General features: G+C 48.4%; 1 protein-coding gene across 1 annotated transcript in view; it reads left to right on the forward strand.

Moving 5' to 3' along the window:
* Rbcn-3B (WD repeat-containing protein Rbcn-3B) overlaps window positions 1-15,886 on the forward strand; it is a 192,011-nt gene that overhangs the window by 64,149 nt on the left and 111,976 nt on the right. The window contains exons 15-17 of the mRNA XM_075693751.1: window positions 391-586; window positions 8,610-8,833; window positions 10,951-11,086. Coding sequence (XP_075549866.1) covers window positions 391-586; window positions 8,610-8,833; window positions 10,951-11,086 — 556 coding nt within the window. The remainder of the gene's footprint in view (window positions 1-390; window positions 587-8,609; window positions 8,834-10,950; window positions 11,087-15,886) is intronic.

The following is a 15,886-nucleotide window of genomic DNA, read 5'->3' on the forward strand; positions in this document are numbered from 1 at the left end:
TTGGCTGCAGTGTTATAGTACTATGTGTTCTCTCTGTAACCTATGCCTTCTGCTAATATTATTATTCACCATAACAACATTTATTCAAAATGTCAAATAAGCAATTCGACCACATGCAAAAGCATCCTCCCAAGTCTTTCTTTGTTTTCTGGGCACAAGTTTGCCTAGTAAAGAGTTTCAGTCTCGCCTTCAGCGTTTCTACTAGTATTTCTGCCGTTACGCCAACCCCTAATTGTAGTCCGTTTGACTGAGTACCATCTGATGAAATAAAGCAACTAGACTTGAACAAAGTGTTTGTGTGCATGCAGAAATTTCACAAGCTTTTGCCAGTTTGTGGCCAGCAAGATGTAAATTTTCACCGTCCCGTAACTGTGTTCCACGTGCGTGCAGACACGAGTGCTGCAGAGCATCTGCAGTGTGGCCAGTGACCACTCGGTGGCACTGGTGAGCCTGAAGGAACGCAAGTGCATCATGCTGGCCTCTCGGCACCTGTTCCCCGTCGGCGTGGTCAAGTGGCGACCCTTCGACGACTTCATGGTGGTCGGCTGCTCGGACGGCTCGGTCTACGTCTGGCAGATGGAGACCGGTATGAGTGACGGGCCGCAGAAGCTCACATTTGTTGTATCTTAGCCACTGTAGTGCAGTAAGTGTTCTTAGGACGTCTGAATAATGAGGCAGTCTGAAAAGGAAACTAACTTCATCAGTAAAATCAATTTCACTACTATTTACAATGGCAGCAGTATGGAAAACCCAACTTAATTTTGGCCGGTTTTGTTTGTCGTTGAAATGCTGCGATGGTGGAGGCTGCGGGGCCATTGTGGTACAGTAAGTGGCCGAGACACTAAGTCCAGCACTTGGCTCCTTTAGAATGCAGCGATAAAATATTAACCAGACTTGAGCAGACGTCGACAAAGTCTGTGATGTCACAGTGAGCTGGTGCAGGAACTTCAAGGCGGATTCCGCCACCCGTCTTTCGTTCTTGCATCTCTTCTGGTTTATCAAGCCTGATCTAATGTTAGGAGTGGTATTCTGGGTATTTATGATGTGTGGTGCGCGACATGGTGCGGTGATCGGAACGGTCAGGAGCAGACGACACTGAGTGCACGCGCGCCGAGGTGGAAGAAGGAAAACAACGACGCCGAAGAGCGTCCGGCACGAGAACGCGCGGCGCATGAAACAACAAAAAGAAGAAAAGCAACCAATCGGAAAAGACCACGGGGAGTCAGGCAGCCAATCCGAGAATGCCGAATCGGCCAGACCAGAAGAAAAAGCATGGTGCGCTGGCAGAAAGTGCGGACACTCGAGGACACGCAGGGAGACGCCGGGGAGACGCCAGGAGAGTCCCAGGAAGCGACGGCAGGAGGAGGTCAACCACCGGAGCGGGCGTTGAAGACGGGCCGTCGGGTTCCGGACCCGAGCCCACCAGGACTTCACCCGACCGGGGCCTCCTGCCAACCTGTTCCTGTGCGTCGCCCGTCTACCTGAGCGTGCCGCCAACTCCTCAAGGCCGGTGAGCTTCTGCGCCAGTGGGCAGGACGAGAACAGTCGGGCTTCGGGCCCGAGTTCTAAGCCAGCTGCCCGGCCAGAACGCCGCCCCGTCTGTCGTGCCGCCTGCTGCCCGAGGCCGGCGTTCGAGCTTCTGCGCCCGTGGGCGAGACAAGAGCCGTCGGGCTACGGGCCCGAGCTCTACATCCAGCTGCCCGGCCAGAACGCTGCCGCCGTCTACTCCTGCCACCAAGCCGCCCGCTTTACCTCGCCTAGCCAGAGCTGGCGCGCTCATGTCGCTCGCCCGGTCGATTAGCTTGTACCGCGACCTATGGTGAGACCGGCGCCGCTCCTTTCGCTAGCCTGTCGCCGCGTCGCCGCGTCAAGACTGTTACGCGTCCCTGCCCTCGTGGCAAGCCCGGATTCGCGTACTCGTTAACCGCATGCAAGCCACATGTGTGTTTCTATCTGCGATTATGCCTATTTGAGTGTTTGTTTTCTGTTTTCTATTTTCTTCTACTTGTTCTAAGCTTTCTTTTGTTTCATTGAAAGTTTGTGTGTGTGTTCAAACCAACGGCTTTGTCCTCAATTGGGTTCTCGGAGGCTCCGCCTAAGAGAACTAACCGAACCATTGAGTACACGAACCTTTGCCCGATATTAGGGTCATCACAAATTGGCGTCCGCGACAGGACAAAGCCGTTCGTTTGGATATTTTTTATTCTAGCGGCTAGGAACTATGGCTAGCACACGAGACTTGTTAGCCTTAGCCAAGCGCATGGGGCTAGAAGGTGCGGAGTTGAGGGCATGGTTGAACGAGCAGGAAGCGCGGGCGCGAGAAGAACGGGCAGCGGAGCGAAAAGAGCGGGCAGCGGAGCGCGAAGCCAAGAAGCAGGAACTTGCATTGGAGGAAAAGAATTTACAATTGCGGCTAAAAGTCGCAGAGGCTGAGGGCGCATATGTGGGCAAGAAACAGCCCGAAATTAGTTTGTTCGACTTAGCCACCGTGGCCCAGCGATTGGATTTACATGGGGCAGAATTGAACAAGTGGGTGCAAGACAGATGGTTGCTAATATGCGAGAAAGCTCAGAGGGAGCGTCACAGGCGAATTGCAGAACAGGCAGCTGAGAGGGAACGCCTGGAGGATGAGCTTCGCAGGGTGCGCGTTCGCATCGAGGCACTCGCGGAGGCTTGCTGCGAAGGAACGAGCTCCATTGTTCAGGATGCAGCACAGCAATGCAGGGGCGACCCGAGGGTTACCTCCGACATGACGTCAGGCCTTGGCGAGCAAAAAGGGTCTCAAGGAGAGACAACTTGTAATGATGCCATTTTAGGCAAAGATATTGATGTTTGCTCACGAAGCAAGAAGCATATCGCTTCCGTATCTCAACCGGTGCTGCGCGAGACCAGCGCAGGCGATGACTGGCTCGCACATGGTTCCGAGTTGCAGTACATGGGCCTGGTTGATGAAGTTAGAGCAGAGCAACCCCTACAGGCTAAAGATAGCACGTTGGAGGGTTCGCATCATGATCAGGATGAACCTGAAAATATCAGGGCTCCTGTGGAACCGTGTTTGGTTTCCCCAAAAAGTATTCAGGGGTCGTTACTGCATCCCTCGACACAAACTGTTTGTGACACTATGGGCACTTGGAAGGGCTCAGGCCTGGGTACCACATCAACTCAGGGCTTTGAGGATTCAGTACATCTTTTGTCTTCTTATGCACTCGTGTGTGGTTTGACCATTGACACTGATGCTGCAACCACTCATTACACCGTTGCCTACCTTAGAACGCAGGCAGTGACTTGGTCGACACCATGCAGAGACATCAATGCCTGGAGCGTTATGGCCACGGACGGGCCAGTGTACTCTAAACGAGAATATAGATGTCTAGTCCGCTTGATGTGGGAAAGGATCACCTAAAGGAGCCGATGGTTCGCTCATGGCTTTTCTCGGACTTGCGACCTCGGACATGGTGACCTTGGACTTGATTGTTTTTTTCTTCAATAGGGTGCTGTGATAGCCTTTGACGCTACCATTTCTTTTTCACTTGTTATACTTTCTTTGAATTAGTGTTTTCCTTTGACGGTTTTATCTGCGTGATCAGTGAACTGTACAGTGAGTTCTTGTGAACGGACCATGACTGTAGTGTTCCGAGCATGTGTGAACTATGTCGCGCACTTAGCGGCAGTTTTTCTTCTGAAAAACTTGTTAAAAAGGGGCTTATTTGTGATGTGATGAATTTGTGATGACCCTAATATCGGGCAAAGGTTCGTGTACTCAATGGTTCGGTTGGTTCTCTTAGGCGGAGCCTCCGAGAACCCAATTGAGGACAAAGCCGTTGGTTTGAACACACACACAAACTTTCAATGAAACAAAAGAAAGCTTAGAATAAGTAGAAGAAAATAGAAAACAGAAAACAAACACTCAAATAGGCATAATCGCAGATAGAAACACACATGTGGCTTGCATGCGGTTAACGAGTACGCGAGTCCGGGCTTGCCACGAGGGCAGGGACGCGTAACAGTCTTGACGCGGCGACGCGGCGACAGGCTAGCGAAAGGAGTGGCGCCGGTCTCACCATAGGTCGCGGTACAAGCTGATCAACCGGGCGAGCGACATGAGCGCGCCAGCTCTGGCTAGGCGAGGTAAAGCGGGCGGCTTGGTGGCAGGAGTAGACGGCGGCAGCGTTCTGGCCGGGCAGCTGGATGTAGAGCTCGGGCCCGTAGCCCGACGGCTCTTGTCTCGCCCACGGGCGCAGAAGCTCGAACGCCGGCCTCGGGCAGCAGGCGGCACGACAGACAGGGCGGCATTCTGGCCGGGCAGCTGGCTTAGAACTCGGGCCCGAAGCCCGACTGTTCTCGTCCTGCCCACTGGCGCAGAAGCTCACCGGCCTTGAGGAGCTGGCGGCACGCTCAGGTAGACGGGCGACGCACAGGAACAGGTTGGCAGGAGGCCCCGGTCGGGTGAAGTCCTGGTGGGCTCGGGTCCGGAACCCGATGGCCCGTCTTCAACGCCCGCTCCGGTGGTTGACCTCCTCCTGCCGTCGCTTCCTGGGACTCTCCTGGCATCTCCCCGGCGTCTCCCTGCGTGTCCTCGAGTGTCCGCACTTTCTGCCAGCGCACCATGCTTTTTCTTCTGGTCTGGCCGATTCGGCATTCTCGGATTGGCTGCCTGACTCCCCGTGGTCTTTTCTGATTGGTTGCTTTTCTTCTTTTTGTTGTTTCATGCGCCGCGCGTTCTCATGCCGGACGCTCTTCGGCGTCGTTGTTTTCCTTCTTCCACCTCGGCGCGCGTGCACTCAGTGTCGTCTGCTCCTGACCGTTCCGATCACCGCACCATGTCGCGCACCACACATCACAGTATTGCTTAAGGTGGGGGGGGGGAACCTTCATATATGGCTGAACTTCCTTTTCCCTTTAGTGTCCTCTCCTTTCTTTTCTATCTCACCGGTATGTCTTTTTTTTCTTTTCTTTATTTCTGTACTTGATCAGCATCCTTGGCTTAAACATTAGAAAGTATGACTGCGCAATGTTTAGACATTTGTGTTTTTTCATGCTTTCATCACATGGATGGAGGAGATTCAAGCGAAGAGTGGTGAGGGCAGATTGTAAGGAGGGTGTTAGTAAAAGCTACCACGAACCAAATAATGCCTCGAAAGGCCTGGCAACCTTGGAGGGCCTATTTTTCAAGAGCCAACACACAAATAGGCCCTTAAGAGAAGTGCTTCGTCTGGGGAGTTTGGCTTGTCGAGGCTGGCTGCCTGACGTCACACTCAATCCTGGTCTCTTTTCTTTTTTTTCCATCCTCTATGTGGGTGTGCAAATGGAGATTGCTGGGAGAGGCCTTTCCTTTTAGGGAACATTGCTAGGCCTGCAATAATAATAATAATATTTTCTGTACATACAGATTTTGATAAGCCTACTTAAGCACAGCTGCTTGTGTGTGTGTGTGGCTGGGCAGTCGACTGGTGAGTGCAGAACTGATGCACTAAGAATATCAACTCGGAGTACATTGCGTTTGGAACTCATATAACGTTTAAACATTAAGCTGCAAAGTACAGACTTCATGCGAAATGCTAAATTGCATAAATTAACAAACAAACAGAACATTATGTAACTAAATGAAAAAGACATAGCTAACAGAGCATAAAATGTGCTATCAATAGATATAGTAAAGCAGAATCGTGGACATGAAAACTCATGTGTGAGGACAAGGGCATCTGTTCGCTGTATAGAACACATCTTATGACCCGCTGATGGAGGCTAGGTTTTTGTTTGTTACAATTCTGTTGAAGTAAGACGCTACATAAAATGAGCGCATTTTTATTTTTTTGTGCTGTACTGAGCATATTCAAATAAATTAATAATTTTTTCTCTGCAACTCAAAGGGTGTGCTAACATGTTAACATGTTTAAAACTACTGGAATAATAATGTTTATAAAGAATATCTAATGAGCATTGCTTTTCTACAAAAAAAAAGGCAAACTGATTCATGCTGAAGACAGCATTCTCACCATGAAATTGAGTACCATAGTAAATGTTGGAAACAATTCTTTTTAGTTTGTGGTATATTATGCTTACTTTAAAGGTAGATGCTAAACTATAAATATTTATACTGTACCTTATGACTGAGTCTCGAAAGATCTTGTACATCATTTTTCTGTGGCAATGATGGTGGCATTACCTGTTGGGCTAGTTGGTGATACTTATGTATCAGAAAAGGGGCACAAATGAACTTGCACACAGAAAAGCATAGACAAGACGAGTGCCTCTGCCAGCTGTTTTAATTGGCCTTAAAAATTTGCCTTTTATACTGCACGCGATATCCACAGAACATACGCAGAACCGCATGACGACAGGTGAAAAACAACAATGCAGTCAAACCCGGATATAACAAATTATTGTATATAACGAACAGCTGTAAAATCCCCTCGCAAATTTTTTTTATAAAATCTTTATCCTATATGTCAAATTATTGACATATTGAACTATTTTGCAATCCCCTTCAAGTTCGATATACAGTCAAAACCACTTATAACGATAGCGGTTTTAACAATATATTGGTTATAATAATGAGAAGTTGCTGCACTGTCAACTTTTATATTTGTTTTCCATGATGAAATAACCTGCTCATTACAATGCCCGATGCTGTATCATCGGTTAGAACGATGAAGTCTGGCTGCTGGGTGTCCGAGCCGAAAGGTTGTGAAATGCAAAATCCTTGAAAAGATTTAAAAAAAAACAAGAAATTCGAGCCGATCCACGATGGGCAGCTGCTCCAACAGTCGCCGCGCGGCTCTCGCCCTTCGCCCTTCCACTCCTCCAAACATGAATGGGCTGCGCCCATAGCTCTATACTGCCCCACCCTCTGAAACACAAATGGACCGTGCCAACTTCACCATAAGCAGATTACTCACATGTTGCTCGCCGGCTCCTCATTCAATGCAGTTCTGCGAACAGCTTAATCGCTCGTGTTCGTTTTTGTTGGTTGTGTCGGAGTCATTCCTGGCCACGCAGTTTCTCAACTTTGCTTGACTCGCAGCCAAAACGGAAGATGGCTGATCCGCCTGTTAATCATCGGCAATGCACGACGTTGCCGGTGAAAAGAAAGCGCATGGCTATAGATTTGGAAACCTAAGTGCTTCTAACCAATGACACGATCGTTGCGAACGTGCTTGCATCGGATAGTGATGGCGACAACGGCAGCGATGCTGCGGTAGGGCAGGCTGCCTCAACGTTGTCCTCGCAGGAGGCCCGGCATGATTAAGTCCCTCCGGGGCTTCGTTCTCGCGAGGAACCTTCTGCTGCACTACGTGGAGCGCTTGGATGTCTTGGAGAAGGATGTTGGCAAGCTTCGCAGAAAGCATGCATGGCTGACGGACATAGGCTTTTCTTGTGCAAGCCAGTGAGAAGTACGTGGTGAGATGCTTGTGGCAATCTCTCAGCGTTTCGTCTGGACTTCGCAAGCTGACAGGCTGCTGCGGCAGCCTTCTCGAGAAGGCTGCCGAGAAATTGCGAGAAGGCTGCCACGGCAGCCTTCTCGCAATTTTTAAAAGGCCCATTTTGGGGCCACCAAAGTGTTGCCTCGGCGGTGCTAGCCTATCGCTTGCCACCTGTGACACCTCTTTGCAGTTGTTATAGCAGTGCCATTCTTTAATGCCGACAGCCGCGGCTTGTTACACGTGATTGGGACGCCCGGGAAGCAGTTAAACGAGTGAACACAATCAGCAGCCAGGCGGAGGAAGGTGGTAGGGAGGGGTACTGGCCTCCCTACCTACATATATAGTTTTCTCATATCAGCTGTGCTGTCCCCCTATTTTGATTTTTTCATGCAACCCGGTTGTAACAATTATCGGTTATAACAATGGAATGTTCGTGGCACTTGAATATTGTTATGAGTGAGTTCGACTGTGTCAGGGTTTGACTTTATATACAGTATTTACTTGCATAATGAGCGGACTCGCGTAATGGACGCCCCCTCCCCCCCACTTTTCCAATCTGAAGCTGTGTTATTCTCCTCACGTAATGACCACACCCCGAACTCGCTGCCGTGAAGCAGCAGACACACATTACGATTCGGTGTCCGAAATGGCATTCGACTCGCTGGTATGGCAGCCAGATCCTAATCGTTTTGCTGTGCTATAGGGCCGAATCTGATGCCCAGCATGCGACAAAATTGTATGAGACAGATGGTACAATTCAGCGCGCAGGTGTTTGATCCGGTTCTACAGCACAGTGAAACGCCTCTGATCTAGCTGCCCTTCTGACGTGTCGCAGGCTGTCTTGGATGCCAAATCGTACAATGCATCTCCTACTTCTTTCACACGCCGAGTGTCTTATGCAATGCTACGGCACTGCAAAACACTCTGGTTCCAGCATGTGGGATGCCATATCAGACGCCGAATTGTACCTTGTGTCTCCTACTTTTTGATGTAGCAGAGACAAAAGGAGGGAGAAAGCTGGGTATCGGTGCGATAACTACACTTATAGTTGAAGGATTCTAAAAAATTTTGTGCCAGGAGATTCGTGAGATGACGTCCTTTAACAGTGAGGCCATTCTATGATTAGTAAGAAAAAGTGTTTCAGGGCCCCTTTAATGTACTCATAGGATGCGTCTGGTTGCGCAGGCCACCTGGACCGGGTGCTGCAGGGTCTGGCAGCAGAGGAGGTTCTGAGTGCGTGCGACGAATACACTGGCCACCCAGGAGAGCGTATGACGAACCCCGCAGTGCATCTGTTCCGGGGTCTGCGCCACCGTAACATGGCTGCCATTCGGCACGCAGCCCAGCGCGGACTGCACCACCTACAGCAGCAGCACCACTCGTCGCACCACCCTGCTCCCGGACACCAGGTCTGAGACACCTTGGGCACTCTGCATGCTCTGGGAGAAAAGGCGTGGGCAGCAGACGGTTCACTCGTTACCAACTGTTGTGTTGTGGAGACGAGTGTTTGCTCTCCCTCTCTCTAACAGGCACACAGTGCTAGGCAACTTCTTCAACCTCGTGGCATTTAGGCATATCTTGTTGTAATCTCAGAGCACTTATACGAAAGTGTAAACAAGCTCTGCCAGTCTTCAAAAAGCCCTAGGTAGTAATAAAGGTAGCATTAAGAGGGTAAACTTTACCACAGTGAACTTAAGCAAGAGATGTTTTGGAGATCGGTGCCACCTAAGTCGAAATGAGTGTGTTGTCTAATAAAAATGAGTGCATGACCACGATATACGGTGAGACCTCGTTAAACCGTAGTTGGCCGGAGCTCGGAAAAAGTACGTACTAAACGGTAGTACTCCTTAACTGAAATAGTGGGAGATCGCCCACTTACCTGCCAAAACGGAACTACAAGAGATTGCAATGAAAGGGCAGAAAACACGCAGTATTTATTCACTTCGCGCAACAAAAGTATGTTATTTTCGTTTGATGCTGCGCCGAGCTAGCATCAACGACGGTGGCTTCAAGCTCTCTAAGCTACGAGCCAGCTTTTCCACCAGCCCCCTCTTCTTGGCAAACACCTGCATGAGGCTGACGGTATGCATTGGTGTTCCAGTTAATTTCTTAACAAAACATCATTTCATGCAGTGAAGCACAAGTAATTGGAATGCCAGTGCATTTTTCCACAAAGTTCGGGAATTTATACCTCAAAACTGGCGGCGTCCTGAGAATTCGTTCCAAGTGGATCCGCCTTGCGAAGTCCACTGCTAGAATGTGTAAATTGCAATATGAGTCATAGATAATTAGCTACAAAGTTAATGAGTGAGTTCTTGTTAATTAGGCAATTTTGCATATCAATTTATTGTGCAAGTAGTGTCCACCACTTTGAGTAGACGGGCTCATAAACTAGAATTGAGCTACCTGCCACAGGCAACCTTTAAAAAAGTTTCAAAGCGTTTGCTGAAATACCCTGAATAGTTGCATAAGAAGTTATATAAGAAGCATGAGTGTGGTGGCACCTGGCACGCCACCATTTTTTAAATGAAAGGACTCAATATCGCTAGGTTGCCAAGACATGTGTGCGAAGTCTTCATTTTTCATTAATCATTCTAAAGAGCAAATCACTCCTCTTGGCGAGGTTTGGCAGAGCTGAGCAGTGTTGACTGTTGGGGGATGGTTAAGCTTTGTCGTAGGGGTAGCGTGGAAATGACACAGGGCGAAATTGTCACAGAACAGCACTTGTCCTGTGTGCATGGTCTCCTTTTTGCCCTGTGTTATTTTTTGTGTTACTTCTGCAGCAGCATTAGGAAGCTTCAAAGCTTGATGCTGGAGGCCAAAGGAAGGCCATTAGAAGGCCATAGGAGGAACTGTGACTGAAAGACAAGGCATCGTTGGGAATTATACAACTACCCTGAAATTGCGACATCCATGCACGTCTGCTCAAAACAAAATTAGCACCTATTGGCACAGGTGTCAGAAGAGAGCCGTAAGGTAGCACTTTTGCCACCTTAAAAGGACATGCAGGATGAAGTTGGACTGCACTGACTTGTATCAGACTAGTACTTGACTCATTTGAACAGACGGTAGCAAAAGAAAGTGCATAGCAATCCAAAGAACAAGGTACTGTGGCACTTCGCAAATAAGGCGGTCTCTTCAGTGTTAGCGATACATCTGGCACATTGACATCAACCTGCAACCAGTATCTGAGGTGGAAATGAACTGGAACCATGGATGGTTCCACAAGGTGGAACTGAAACCATAGACTGGCAGTATCATGGGTCAATCACTGTAAGGGATTTCACCATCAGCTACCAGTTGGTTAGCTAAAGCCTGTGTGCAAAACGCCCATCATTCTGGTGAGGCATTATGCCAGACACCGCGTCACGCCAAAGCAAACGCCTCTCTGAAAGCAGTCAACTGAGAATGCAGCCCCAGTAGTGTGTTGAGGTTGCATTTCATTGCCGTAGGTGACCTTTGAATTCCCGTAAAGGGAAGGCGCTCCATTTGTTGCGATCTAACTGTGCTTCCGCTCGCCTTGCAGCACGGAATGGGCCATGATGTGGGCGACAGCGCCCATGCTCGCTCCCGGGCGCACCCGCTCATGATACAGGGGCTCCGGACCAACCCCGTGGATCAGGACAGCCACGTGCTCTTCTTCGACATTGAGGCACTCATCGGTAGGCTCTGGGGATCCCAACTTCTTACAATATGTCTACATTGCACTACAAAACTGTATAGGGGAGGAAAGGACTGTGAAAGTGCATTGCTCAAGAGAGTGAGTGACCTATGTTCTCACTCAAGCAAGTTTAACAAATTTTTTTTAACACCAGCTTTGTTCTTGCTCAAATTTTGCAAAAGCTAACATTCTTTCTTGTCTACATTGTTCATTAAGTACCTAGCTTCTTTGTCTACCTGGTTCATAAAAGAAAAAAAAGGAAAACCACTATTGTTACGTGGCCCCATTGTCACAGAAGCAAGGTGCTGTGGATGCTTGTAGTGGTTTTGCTAAGTGAAACTTAAGGTGCAAGCAAACCAGGCAAACAACTAATGTGTTCTGTTGAATTAGTTAGAGCAAGGAATTCACTGTTGCAGCAGAATTCAAGCAGAAATAAAGTGGGGCTATCGTGCAAATATCTTTTACTGTTCAAGAAAAATTATCATTATTTTTAACAGTACTAGAGTTCCCGTAGACTGATTTGCACTAGAATTGCCTTGCACAATTCTAGTGCGGTAATTTGTTACAAGTGCTCATTTGTGACAGTAAGTTTGGAAGCTTGAACAACCATAAGCACTCTACAGTCTAATTAATTTGTATAATTCATGATAAAATAGACACTCCTGAAATTTTCAGAGGTATTTTCTCTTTCTATTTTCTTTGTATGAATGCACAATACATAAGCTGATTGCCTTAAAGGTAAAATTTTTACCAGAAAGGGCAAGATGATACAGGTATCCTTCAGCCTAGCAGATGTGCTGCGTATTCTAGTTAACTGAAAATTCAGATTTCTCAGAATTTGTTTCAACCACCTCATTGCCTTGTGTGTGTGTTGGACTGCACCGTGGATTGGCTATGGATTTCTGGAGTTAATCCAGATATGCTTAATGCATGGTTACATGTCTGCTCCACTGGTTACCTCTCAGCAGTGCCATGCTTGTGTACTCCTGTCCACTGCACTTGTCGTGGTACATTGTGGACGAACTGTGAACCACAGACCCCCGTATTCACAAGCAAGCCTCAGCCTTTGCCATCTTTCTTTGAGAGCCAGGAACCCTTGAATACACACCCAGCAACTTTGTCTACTCTATTTTCAACGGCAACTCTGGCAATTTTTTCGAACCGTAACAAAATTTCTAGTGCATGTTCTCTTTGGCATTGCAATCATCTGTGCCAGATTGTGTGACTGAAAGTTATTTAGCTTTGCTTAGCTTGAATTTTAAGGGTTGTTGTGCATGCTCCAGACTTAGCATGCAAATGTATATTTTTTTACTGGCCACGCTGTGCTTGAAGGAAAAAACCAGTCAAAAAACACAAAGGACAAGAGGAGAGGTTCACACCACAATGACTCATTGTGGTGTAAACCTCTCCTTTTGTCCTTTGTGTTTTTGACTGGTTTTTTCTTTCAAGTATGTACCAACTGGCCCAGATTTCCACCCTTCTGCACCTTGTGCTTGCAGACATCAGTGCCATGTATTTCTGTTTTGTCAGAGGCCCAGAATGAAAGTACCAAAAGAAGTAAGAAAACAAAAGTGCCACCAATAGATACTTGCAATGCAAGTAGCCAGCAAATAGTTCCCACAGTAAAGTTATAAAAATAGTAATAAATTAAAATAAAGGCTTAAATTATACTTGTGAATTACTTATGCTAACAGTGGTAACACATGCAGCACCATCAAGGAAACGAAAATAAAAGGACTATCATTAAAAATATAAATATTCATAGATGCATATTCCTTGTTTCTTGTGGACGATGCACGTGGGCGCCCCGACGAAGACGACGAACGCTCTCTGGCTCTCGAGCTGTCAGCTTAACAGGCTAGCACTGCAGTTATCCTTTGTAAATATACTTTTAAGTAATCTCCAGTTCTTAATCCTTCATTTGCATAACATTTTGGTGGAAGGTGCCATTCCCCATCCTCGCCACGGAGCTCCGCAGTGGCCGCACCGTCCTGCTGTCCGCCATGGGTCCCAATGACGACACCTCGTCTACTTCTACTCTTGCGACCCCGACAACAACGTACCTTACGGTTACCAATCCCCGCGATCCTGGCATATTCTCCGGCCAAGATAATGTTGACGTTGAGGACTGGCTCAGCCTGTATAAGCGTGCTAGCCGAAACAACCGCTGGGACCCTACCATTATGCTAGCGAATATCCTATTCTACTTGGGCGGAACTCCTCGTGTCTGGTTCCGGACACACGAAGATGAGATCTCTAACTGGGATGCTTTCAAGGAGAAGCTCAGCGACCTCTTTGGAAATCCCATGGGTCAGCAGCTGGCTGCTAGAAAAGAGCTTGCTACCCGAGTTCAGTCTTCTACTGAATCGTATGTCTCGTACATACAAGACGTGCTTGCTCTTTGCCGAAAAGTCGACAACAATGTGGCCGAGGTTGACAAAGTCAGCAACATACTCGAAGGGATCGTGGACAACGCGTTCAACTTGTTGGTATTCAACAATGTGTCCATCATCGATGTCATTATCAAGGAATGCTGCCGTTTTGAGCTCGCCAAAAGCCGCCACGTCATCCCACAGTTCTTCGGGCTCCTGAACACGGCTGCGATGTCGTCTTGCGTCGGCCTTACCACTTTGCCACCCTTAAATGAGCACGTCACACGTATTGTTCGCTGCGACCTCGAGGCTACAAGCCCTGCACCGTTCCATCCACGCCCACTTGACCCCACCATTGACCAACCAGCCCCAGCGATCTCTCTCATTCAGGCGCTTGTGCGGCAAAAATTTGCAAACCTTGGTTTTCCTGGTGCCTGCTCCGTTTCGCGACCTCATGCCCGACTGGTGCCAACAGCTAAGCCTCACGGCAATGTGTATTCCCCTCCCAGATACCGCAACCCTTCTGAGTGGAGAACTCCAGACTACAAGCCCACTTGATTCCGTTGCCTCCACGTTGGCCACGTCGCTCACCACTGCCGCACTTCGTCGACGACACCATATTCGAGCTCCTTTTCCCCGTTTCCTCGCCCATATGCCGACCCACCCCGTTACTCGCCTCGCCGTATGCCTCCTACCTCAGGCGTATCCGTCAATGACAGTCGTCGTGCTCGCTCTCCATCACCTCAACGTCGTCGGTCCCCGCAGCCCCAGCCACGCCGCTATTTGTCGCCGACCAATTATGGACCCTCCCGGATGGAAGACTGTACCATGCAGCTCCTGGGCATAGTGTGGCATTATCTTTGTCGTGTCGAAATCCTCCATTGCCGCTCCTAATGAACCAGAACTTACTTGACGTTCACGTCGATGGTGTCCCTTTGACGGCGTTAATAGATACTGGAGCCCACGTATTCGTAATGAGTTGTAACCTCCGCTGTCGACTGAGGAAGGTTCTCACGCCTGCTACTACATGAGCCGTACACGTGGCTGATGGCAGCACTGTTGATGTCACTGGGATGTGTACTTCCCGTATAAGTATTGCCGACTGCCACTTTCCTGTTCTTTTTACAGTGCTGATCAATTGTCCCCTGACCTAATCCTCGGACTCGACTTTCTTACGATGCATTCAGCTTTGATCAACTGCTCTGCCGGTACCCTTTTCCTCGAACTTCCTCTATTCGTGCATATTCGTGCCGAACTGCCGAACAACTTTAGGACGATAGCCTTCGTCCGCGTGCCCCCTAAAGCTTTGACTTTCGTCTATTTGCTATCATCTTTCCCTGTGCCCAGTGGTGATTACGTCGCCACACCTGTTTGTGATGTCCTTTTGATGCGCAATATCACTGTGCCCCACTCCGTCGTCACCAACAACTGGACATGCCTGCCCATTGTCAATTTTGGCCTGATAAAGGAAGTTCTACCCCAAGGCACATCGGTTGCAACGCTGCGTGCTATAGGAGATGACCACGTCATGACGTTTTCAGTAGACATCTGCTCAGATTCTTCACCATGTCCACAGGATGTCATTTGCCCTGACGCAACATTTCGTCCTATGATTGCTGCGGACCAATTGCCCGAACAAGCAGCTGCACTGTGTCGCATTTCGATTTCCTATCACGACATCTTCGACCTCAACAATCGCCAATTTGGCCAGATTTCAATTGTTAAGCATCACATAAATACTGGTGATGCCTCTCCTATTCATCGCCGGCCATATCGAGTTTCTGCTTCAGAGGGTAAGGTTATTCAAGATGAAGTGAACAAGATGCTTGCCAAAGGTATTGTTGAACATTCGTCGAGCCCTTGGGCGTCAACGTGGTACTTGTTGAAAAGAAAGATGGCACAAGGAGTTTCTGTGTAGATTATCGTCATCTAAACCGCATTACCAAGAAAGACATCTACCCCTTGCCTCGCATTCACAACGCCCTCAATTGTCTCCACGGTGCCAAATACTTTTCATCAATAGACCTTCGGTCTGGTTGTTAACAAATTTCTGTGGATGAAAAGGACAAAGAGAAGACGGCGTTCATCTCCCCTGATGGTCTATATCAATTCAAAGTTATGCCATTCGTTCTATGCAACGCTCCAGCAACGTTCGAACGTATGATGGACTATTTGCTTTAAGGGTTCAAATGGTCAACATGCCTCAGCTACCTAGACGACATTCTCGTATTTTCGTCTACATTTGAGACACACCTTGAGTGCTTATTAGCTGTTCTTCAAGTCTTCTGCGAGGCTGGGCTCCAACTAAATTCATCGAAGTGTCACTTCGGTCGTCAGCAGATTACAGCGCTAGGCCACCTCGTCGACACTTCCGGTATACAACCAGACCCGGAGAAAATTCATGCTGTCACGTCTTTTCCTCTACCTCA

This window comes from Dermacentor variabilis, chromosome 5 (genome assembly GCF_050947875.1).
Source record: "Dermacentor variabilis isolate Ectoservices chromosome 5, ASM5094787v1, whole genome shotgun sequence".
In the NCBI taxonomy this organism is placed as follows: Eukaryota; Metazoa; Arthropoda; class Arachnida; order Ixodida; family Ixodidae; genus Dermacentor; species Dermacentor variabilis.